This window comes from Lynx canadensis, chromosome D1, assembly GCF_007474595.2.
Source record: "Lynx canadensis isolate LIC74 chromosome D1, mLynCan4.pri.v2, whole genome shotgun sequence".
Classification (NCBI taxonomy): domain Eukaryota; kingdom Metazoa; phylum Chordata; class Mammalia; order Carnivora; family Felidae; genus Lynx; species Lynx canadensis.
The window spans coordinates 21,276,168-21,286,850 of NC_044312.2; the positions used below are offsets into that span (position 1 = coordinate 21,276,168).

The 10,683-nt window shown below is 39.7% G+C and overlaps 1 protein-coding gene across 1 annotated transcript; it reads right to left on the minus strand.

The window, feature by feature from the left end:
• Positions 1-3,934: 3,934 nt before the first annotated feature.
• On the minus strand, positions 3,935-4,867 carry LOC115525423 (olfactory receptor 145-like). Its single transcript, XM_030332619.1, has one exon. It carries the CDS (start codon positions 4,865-4,867, stop codon positions 3,935-3,937), a length of 933 nt encoding a protein of 310 aa, XP_030188479.1.
• Between the last annotated feature and the right edge of the window lie 5,816 nt (positions 4,868-10,683).

A 10,683-nucleotide genomic window follows, 5' to 3' on the forward strand; every position in this document is an offset into this window, starting at 1 on the left:
CAAAGATTAAAAGTGGGTTCCTGATGATGAGCGATGTTGAGCATCTTTCATATGTCTGTTAGCCATCTGGCTGTCTTCTTTGGAAGTGTCTATTCATGTCTTCTGCCCATTTCTTCACCGTATTATTTATTTTTGGGGTGTTGAGTTTGATAGGTTCGTTATAGATTTTGGATACCAACGCTTTATCCAATATGCCATTTGCAAACGTCTTCTCCCATTCGCTCGGTTGCCTTTTAGTTTTGTTGATTGTTTCCTTTGCTGTGGAGAAGTTTTTATCTTGATGAGGTTTCAATACTTCACTTTTGCTTTTATTTCTCTTGCCTCCAGAGACATGTCAAGTAAGAAGTTGCTGCAGCCGAGGTCAAAGAGGTTGCCATCTATTTTCTCCTGTGGGATTTAGATGGCTTCCTGTCCACATTTAGGTATTTCATCCATTTTGAATTTACTTTTGTGTCCGGTGTAAGAAAGTGGTCCAGTTTCATTCTTCTCCATGTCACTGTCCAGTTTTCCAAACACCATTTGCTAAAGAGATTCTTTCTTCCATTGGATATTTTTTTCTGCTTTATCAAAGATTAGTTGGCCATACATTTGTGAGTCCATTCTGGGTTCTTTATTCTACTCCACTGACCTATGTGTCTGTTTTTGTGCCAGCACCACACTGTCTTGATAATTAAAGCTTTATAATACAGCTTAAAGTCTGGAATTGTGATGCCTTCAGCTTTGGTTTTCTTTTTTTTTTTTTTTTATTTATTATTTAAAAAAAATTTTTTTTTTCAATGTTTATTTATTTTTGGGACAGAGAGAGACAGAGCATGAACGGGGGAGGGACAGAGAGAGAGGGAGACACAGAATCGGAAGCAGGCTCCAGGCTCCGAGCCATCAGCCCAGAGTCTGACGCGGGGCTCGAACTCACGGACCGCGAGATCGTGACCTGGCTGAAGTCGGACGCTTAACCGACTGCGCCACCCAGGCGCCCTGTGGTTTTCTTTTTTAACATTCCTTTGACTATTCAGGTCTTTTCTGATTCCACACAAATTTTAAGATTGCTTGTTTTAGCTCTGTGAAGAATACTGGTGTTATTTCGATAGGGATTGCATTGAATGTGTAGATTGCTTTGGGTGGTATCGACATTTTAACAATATTTGTTCCTCTGATCCATAAGCATAGAATGTTTTTCCATTTTTTTGTCTTTTTCAATTTCTTTCATAAGCTTTCTATAGTTTCCAGCGACAGATCTTTTATCTCTTGGTTAGGTTTATTCCTAGGTATTTTATGGGTTTTGGTGCAGTTGTAAATGGGATTGATTCCTTGATTTCTCTTCATGCTGTTTAATTATTGGTGTGTAGAAATGCAACCGATTTCTGTGTATTGGTTTTATATCCTGCAACTTTGCTGAATTCATGGATCAGTTCTAGCAGTTTTTTGGTGGAGTCTTTTGGGTTTTCCATGTAGAGTATCATGTCATCTGCAAAGAGTGAAAGTCTGACTTCTTCCTTGCTAATTTGAATGCCTTTTACTTCTTTTTGTTGTCTAATTGTTGAGGCTAGGACTTCCAGTACTATGTTGAACACCTGGTGAGTGTGGATATCCCGGTTGTGTTCCTGATCTTAGTTTTTAGCTAAGATCTTTAGCTAAGATCCTGATCTTAGCTCTCAGTTTTTCCCCATTGAGGATGACATTAGTCAAAATACAAATTAAAACCACAATGAGATATCACATCACACCTGTCAAATGGCTAACATGAACAACTCAGGAAACAAGAGATGTTGGTGAGGATGTGGAGAGAGGGGAACTCTTTTGCATTGCTGATGGAAATGCAAACTGGTGCAGCCACTCTGGAAAACAGTATGGAGGTTCCTCAAAAAATTGAAAATAGAACTACCCTACAACCCAGCAATTGCACTACTAGGAATTTATCCGAAGGATACAAAAATGCTCATTTAAAGTGGCACATATACTCCAATGTTTATGGCAGCACTACCAACAAAAGCCAAATTATGGAAAGAACCAAAATGTTCATTGACTGATGAATGGATAAAGAAGATGTGGCATATATATACAATGGAATGCTGCATGGCAATGAAAAAGAATGAAATCTTGCCATTTGCAGCAACGTGGATGAAACTAGAGGGTATTATGCTAAGTGAAATAAGTCAGTCAGAGAAAGACAGATATCCTATGATTTCACTCACATGTGGAATTGGAGAAACACAACAGATGAACATAAAGGAAGAGAAGGAAAAATAAGATAAAAATAAGAGAGGGGAGCAAACCATAAGAGACTCTTAACAATAGAGAACAAACTGAGGGTTGCTGGAGGGGAGGTGAGTGGGGAAGATGGGCCAGATGGGTGATGCAAATTAAGGGGGGAATTTGTTGTGTTGAGCACTGTGTGTGGTGTGTAAGTGATGAATCACTGGGTTCCACTCCTGAAACCAATATCACACTGTATGTTATCTAATTGGAATTTAAATAAAACCTTGAAGGTGAATAAAATAGAAAATATTTAAATTGTCACTTGATTCATCAAATTGAAGATTTTTAGAGTAGCATTTTTTTGCTTTTTCTAATAATAATGATAATAATAATAATAATAATAATCATCATCATCATCATCCAATATCCTTCCAGAAAAAACATTGTCACAATTTGGTTTATTCACCTAATCTTTCTTTTAATTGTCATTGCTCTATCAGCTGCAACTCAAGTTTTCGTATGTAAAAATCCATATGAAAGTATATGGAAGCCCATAAAAACAGGAGTGATTTAGTTGCCCCCAAGTCCTCTAACCCTGTGGATTTAACTTTAAAAAATGTATCAAATAACTTATGCTTTCACTACCCTCTCATCTCCATATTTTTAGGGCCATCAAGAAAGGAGAGAGTCATGGGTAGGGGCTTTCATTATCCATCATTTTTCTTTCTAAATTCCTTTCTTCCTAATTTGAACTCAAATTACCTCTTACTATTTTATCACCTGAAACTGCTGCCCTCACTCTACCTGGTTCCCCAAATGTGCCTACAGCTTTTCCATCTGCATTCCTAAAACACTACTAATATATGGACATTATGCATTATAGTTCTATGAAAGGTATATGAAACTGAAATATGTTACGGTTCTCTACAGAATAGGATATAAAATCAAACTGAAACGTGGATCCTAATTTTCATAACCACTCCCCACAATAAATAAGAGACTTCATTCATACTTGTTGCCCATGTGTCTTGTTGAGTCCTGACCTACTGACAAAATTCTGTGCTCCTTTCTTTTCCGGGCCTATTCTCTGAATTACAAACACTTGCAAACATTGCAAATTCAGGCTTTTTTTTTTTTCTTTTCAATTTGCAGAAAAATAACCTCCCTATTTGAGCCAAACATCTTTCTAATATACTAGCTCCCAAGGCATCGTCTCTCCCAACAAAAAGAACCATCAAAGTGTTTTTTGAAAGAGAATATGAAAAAAGTAATACCCACACCGAGAGAAATTCATGAATCATCTTGGAACAAAGCACAGTTAATTTTCAAATTTGCAATGTTTTCTCATAGTCCGTGCTTACTGAAACAAAAACAGAATAAAGTAGAGCAAAATAGGCTACAAATAGTAGACTTGAAATCAGAAGGCTTTGATTTGACGAAGCTATGTTACTTTAGGTAAATCTAGCTACTCTGAGCTTCACTCTCCCATGCATACAATAAATATATTTTGAGGATCACTGATGTGTTGGTTTGGCTGTTCAAAGGTCAAAGAGAAAAGCCTGCCAAGGGACACTTTATACTTGATGTTTACATATGGAAAGTGGATTAACCTTGATTGCCTTTGTGGAATCTTCAATCCCAGGACTTAAAGGAGACATATACTTGCCAATTGGAAGATGGAACACTGGGAATACAAACAGTGTTTGATACAAGTTTCTAATGCCAAGTGGCAGATATATCAAAACTTTCCCCTATTCAGAGTTTTTCTCAGAGCAAGTTTAATGTCTTTGTTTCTCAAGCTGTAAATGAATGGGTTCATCAAGGGAACTATACTGGTATAAAAGACAGAAGAGATTTTCCCCTCATCCATAGACCCAGCAGAAGATGGTTTAAGATACATAAATGCACCTGATCCAAAGAACAAGGAAACAGCAATTATGTGGGAACTGCAGGTGCTGAACGCTTTGGACCTCCCCTCAGTGGAGCTGATGCGGAGGATGCTGGAGAGGATGCAACCATAAGACACAAAGATGGTGACACTGGGCACAATCACATTGATTCCCACCACAATGAAAACCACCAGTTCATTTACATAGGTGCTTGTGCAGGAAAGCTGGAGCACAGGGAGGATGTCACACAAATAATGGTTGATGGTGTTTGCATCACAGAAGGTCAGTCTCAGCATGCATCCTGTGTGGGCCATAGCACCCGAAAATGCCATCAAATATGAACCAAGCATAAGGCTGGAACACGCTTTAGGGGACAGGACAACATTATACAAAAGTGGGTTGCAGATGGCCACATAGCGATCATAGGCCATTGATGTCAGCACATAACCTTCAGAAATACCAAAAAAACTGAAAAGGTAAAGCTGGGCCATGCACCCCCTATAGGAGATGATATTCTTCTTTGATGTGAAGTTAAATAGCATTTTGGGTGTAAACACAGAAGAATAACAGAAGTCTATGAAGGACAAATTGGAGAGGAAAAAGTACATGGGGGTGTGTAGATGTGAATTCAGCCCAATTAGAGTTATCAAGCCCAAATTTCCCAATGCAGTGACCACATACATGACTAGAAACAGACAGAACAGGGGGAGCTGGAGATCTGGTAGGTCTGTTAGCCCCAGCAGAATGAATTCAGTCACAGAAGAAGCATTCCCAGGCACCATTTTACTCTAAGTGAATCTGTGGACACAGGAGGAAAATGTTACACAGAAAAATTCAATTTTTCTCACCATATAGCCTCTCATGAGAGTTGGGTATGTACAAAGAATATCTGAGACTAGCCTAATCTGGACCCACAGATCTGCTTTACCATTATCGTGAACCTAGTGACATGGGCATTCCCTCATTAGAGTCTTTATAAACTCATAAGCACAGAGCATCAAAACTGAGCTGACAGCATGAAGGCCAATGTTTCCATATGTCAACATGACTGCTGCATAAAGCAAAGGTTAAGGGAGAAGATTGGACTAGGAGAGAATTGCCTCCTCTGATTTCATTTCTTTGACCACATGACCCCTCCCCTAATCAGTAAAATTGGAGGCAGCAACCCACCAGCCTGGTGCTGGCCTCTAATGGGGATTAGACTTGGTGTGGTGAGAATGAAAAACATTGTTTCCAATCCAAATAAAAGACCAGGACTAGGAGAGTTTAAGTTCCTGCTCCATGCCACAAAGTAAAAACCGTAACTTTGGAAGAGTGAGAGTTCCATCCATGGAACTGACCAATACATTGCATCCTTTGAACCCAGTAATGTCTCTGAACTTTCCCTGCACCACCATCCCCCCTCCAACAGGTTCTTCTGTCAATTTCACTTGAGTCTGAGGACTGCAAAATCTGGAATGAAAGTGGCATATCTTAGATCCCTGGACTTCCATCACAAAAGGAGGACATTAATATAAATGGAATTCAGAAACTCACCTTCTCTAGGCAAGAAAACCTTGGTTCTTCCCTACCATTATTACCCCTGTGGTTCTGAAGGGGAAGCTTTAGTCTCTGAGACTTCGCTCCCTTTGGTTCTATGAGGATGGAGACCACTCTTAATTTCTGATGTGCTCTGGAAATCTCTGAACTACAGAATAGAATTTCTGATTTTGAGTCCTCTCAAGCAGCCGACAAAAATAAACAGCCTTTCTTATTATCATTTTTGCCACTTAAAATTCACAGAAGACTTAACACAAGTGTAAGGATATAATGTACCCAGTTATAAACAGGGCAGACACTTACTCAGTCTCTCCCACAGGGAATAGTTTCTAGGTGTAATAGGGTATTGAGGGGATTGTATTTACACAAAGGACCATAACGTGTCTCCAATGCTGTAGGGACTCAAAATTTTACCAAAGTTTTCCCTTCACTGTAGGGAATGGACATTTCCCAAAGAGGGGCAAAGAATAAATTCCCATTTCCCATTAAACAAGATGGCAGAAGAGGAAGCCCTAGACCTCATACCCTCCATGAATACACTGATTCGAAAACATTTCATGTACAGATTGCTTTTGTGGGAAATCCAGATACTAGTTAAGGCAGTCCTGCTCCCAGTTAAAGCATGAAACTGGTCACACTGAAACTGGTAGGGAAGGTCAAGATATCCTCTTGTCCTATACTTATCCTTGCACAGCACCTTCAAATTGGGACAAAACCCCCAAGTTCCTGGCTTCTCCGAGGGGAGGGAAAGAAGTGCACCACATGTCCAATGCCCCAGCTTTTATTAGCTGTGTCCTGAAGACTGGCTTCTAGAGAGTCTCTGCCAGAAAGCAGAGGGAATACAGGACACAGCACACTTCAGCTGCCTGGGGTGAGAGAGAGTAAAGACGGTGGTTTGCCCTGGAAGTCACCATAGCTCCTCCCCCTGGCTCAGCACAGACCAAGCAATTGAAAAGCCCTTTCTTACAGCTTCTTTCTGGTGAGGGAAAATGGGCACAAGGTGTTCAATAACACAATTTATCTGTGAGCTGTCTGAGGAACTAGCTTCAGTCTTGCATGTTTTAGAGCACAGGTGGGACCTGGCACACTATGGATGCCTTTGTTGGTGGGGAGGGGAGGTCACTAAGAACAAAGAAAGAGGATTGGACTGCACAAACTTTGAGAGGCCTCCAGAGTCTCTGACCAGGCTTATTGGTGGTGCCCTCTCCAGTTCAAGGCCAGTCCATGAGTATTAGGCCAAATGGGTGTTTGTCTAATGTGCAGACACCAGTGCAGAGAGTCAATGAAAATGAAGACAAGTTGAAACACTTTCCAAAAAGGAATAAGAGCAATCTCCACAAACTGACTCTAATGGAATGAAAATATGTGATATACCTGACAGAGAATTGAAAATAACTGTCATCAAGATGCTCGCTGTAGTCAGAGAACAAAACACAAACCAAGAGGAAATCTGAACAAGAGACAGAAAAAAGTATTAAACAGAAATCATGGAGCTGAAGAATACAATAACAGCACTGAAAAATTCACTGGAGGGGCTCCAGAGCAAACCAGACCAAACAAAAGAAGGAATCACTGAATTGGATAAAAGGCCACTGGAAATTATTCCATGAGAGGGTGAAATGAAAAAAGAATGAAACATAGTGAAGGAAGCATGAGGCACTTATTGGATGCTACCATGTGGAACAATATGTACATTTTAGAAACCTCAGCAGGACAGTGAGATAGGATCAGAAAGCACATTTGGAGAAAAAAAAGGCTGAAAAGTTCCCATCATAGCAATTTCCCGATACTATGACCTATTTATAGAAAAATAAGTCCCATAAAAATTGCATTATGAGTATACATATACAAATACCATGGGTTAACTACTTATCCACTCTCCATTTTACTTAACGGAGCTAATCTGACTTCTACCTGCATAGTCAGATCTATACCAACTTCCAGGAACAATGCTTATCCAGGCAGGTGAGATATAAAATGCTCTAACCCAATATTCTGGGACTCAGCACAAATTTACTGACTACTGGATCACCTCTAAACTTGAATTATGTTGGTGATATCTGGTTCTGATTCAATGGTTATGTTTTATAATACCTCTGGTGATTGAAGCAGTCTTTTCTCTATGCCTAAATATATCAATTTTTCTATATTCCCAAATCATTATATTCACATAGTTGTCGAACATAATGCTTAAAGAAGTTCTTTAAGAAGAGGTACCTGGGTTGGCTCAGTCTGTTAGGCATCCGACTTCATGACCTCACAGCTCAGGTCATGATCTTACAGTTCATGAGTTCAAGCCCCGCATTGGGCTCTGTGCTGACAGCTCAGAGCCTGGAGCCTGCTTCAGATTCTGTGTCTCCCTCTCTCTCTCTGCCCCTCCACCATTTGTGCTCTGTCTCTCAAAACTAAATAAACGTTAAAAAAATTAAAAAAAAAAAAAGAAGGGGGTGCCTGGGTGGCTCAGTTGGTTGAGTGTCCGACATCGGCTCAGGTCCTGATCTTGCACTCCATGAATTCAAGCCTCATGTCAAGCTCTGTGCTGGCAGCTAAGAGCCTGCAGCCTGCTTTGGATTTTGTGTCTCCCTATCTCTCTCTCTCTCTATGCCTCTCCCTGCTCATGCTCTGTCTCTCTCTCTCTCTTTCTCTCTGTCAAAAATAAATAAACATTAAAAATTTTTTAAAAAGGGGCACCTGGGTGGCTCAGTCGGTTAAGCGTTCGACTTTGGCTCAAGTCATGATCTTGCGGTTCTTGAGTTTGAGCCCTGTGTCAGGCTCTGTGCTGACAGCTCTGAGCCTCAAGCCTGCTTCAGATTCTGTGTCTCCCTCTCTCTTTGTCCCTCCCCGGTTCACACTCTGTCTCTCTCTTTCTCAAAAATAAACATTAATTTTTTTTAATATTTTAAAAAAGTTCTTTAAGAAAAGACTTTATCAAGAATGTAGAAAGGGTGAAGAACATTAAATTATATAATGTTATGAGAACTATATCCTCTTTACATTAACCTAATGACATATAACCTACTACAAACCTATACAACGGGGTTCTATGTTGACTTTGCTCCTCCCACAGACACTGTTGGAAATTCCTCATTGGGTGTAGTAAAAGGATTCTCTCTTCCCTGGACTGGTTTAGCGTCCTCCATACATTACTTACGCTGGTTTCTTCTGTGCGAGCCATGCTGTACTTGGAAGGCTGTTTCCTTCACCTGTGACTTTATTCTGAGTCCTGATTAGTTTAATATTTAATTTCAGTAGAGTATAATCAAATCTCAGCCTTAATTTACTGTGAAAGTTAACATAAATACATATATCAAAGTCTACAAAATATACACTTCAACCATCATAAAATGAACAGCTTATAATGACCATGAAGATCTATAAATTGACTATTCCTGCCTTCCAGAGCCCTTGTGCGCCCCTACAGTCTCCCATTCTCCATCATGATACCGCTACAATCATGCAGGAGCATTTGTTCCCAGCTTCTCACTTAAGTGGGGCTTCATGCATTCCACATCCAGCCAGCAGAAGGAAAATAAAACATGGAAATGATTATTATAGCCTACGCTTAGGTGTTTCCATTTATCATGTAGGCCAGTATAAAATAAGAATATATTCACACATTCTAAATTAAGCGATAAAACTTTCAAATATGAAATGTCAAAGATATTTTTTGACATTTTTTCTTAGTTTAGGATTTTGCTTTTATTTGTGTTCTGAGCCTTTTTAGTCACTAAAACCATTTTCATGTTTCACTGATATTTAAAAGTACGGTATATTAATAATAATAATAATAATAATACCTTGATATCCTTAGAATCAAAACACCATTCCTTGTCACAGCTCTACCACTTGAAAGTTGTAATTTGAGGGTGCCCGGGGTGGCTCAGTTGTTAAGCACCAGACTTCGGCTTAGGTCATGATCTCATGGGTTCGTGAGTTCAAGTTCCACATTGGGTGAGCTCGAGCCCCACTTCAGGTGAACACAAGCCCTACTTTAGGTGAGCCCGCTTCTCTCTCTTTCTCTCTTTCTCTGCCCCTCATCGGATTCTCTCTCTCTGCCCCTTGCTCATTTGCACCTTTGCTCTCTCTCAAAAAAAAAAAAAAAAAAGAAAAGGTTGTAATTTGAGACAAATCATGAACAAGTCTAAGCATCAGTTTCTTAATCTGTGAAATGAAAACTAAGATTCCCTCTCTTTATCTCACATTACTTCCCTTCGGAATACTTAAACTGACAGATGTGACAGTGCAGAAAAAACTAAAACACGTTAAGAGCAATCGTAACACCCTGCACATCTCTATGAATATTTGAAGTGGGTTAATTTAACTTTACAGCAGAGAGAGGATTTCAGAGCCCCTATGATTCCACCAGCCAGTAGTCACTGAGAAAGATGAATGTCTCTGTCTCAGCGTGTAAAATTTCTGTGTATGAGATTAATGTTTAAAGGTACAGATTTTGCACAACAAAACCCCACATATCAACCAACTGTTGTTCAGCTGATAATAAACTGAAATGTCCCAATGCACGAGAGCAAAACCAATTCTGCCGGACTCAGGGAAAATACCAGGTTCGTCCCCCAACATGGACATCAATTCAACAAAATCAATTTATTTATTTATTTATTTATTTATTTATTTATTTATTTAACATTCATTTATTTTTCAGAGAGAGAGAAAGAGACAGAGTGCAAGCGAGGGAGGGACAGAGAGAGAAAGACACAGCATCTGAAGCAGGCTCCAAGCTCTGAACTGTCAGCACAGAGCCTGACATGGGGCTCAAAATCATGAACTGCGAGATCATGACCTGAGCCGAAGTCGGATGCTCAATGAACTGAGCCACCCAGGCGCCCCCAAAATCAATTTTAAGAAGTAATTTTAATACTGATTTTAGAATCCATCTACTCTGTCGCATTATGATAATATACATTTATATCTTTTTCTTACCATGCCTTATTTATGTCTGTGACATATAGCCCAATGCCATACATTGCTAGGTACTTAGAGGTACAAGATGCTGTGTGTGTGTGTGCACGCAAGTGTGTGTGTGTGTATTTCCATGAACAAG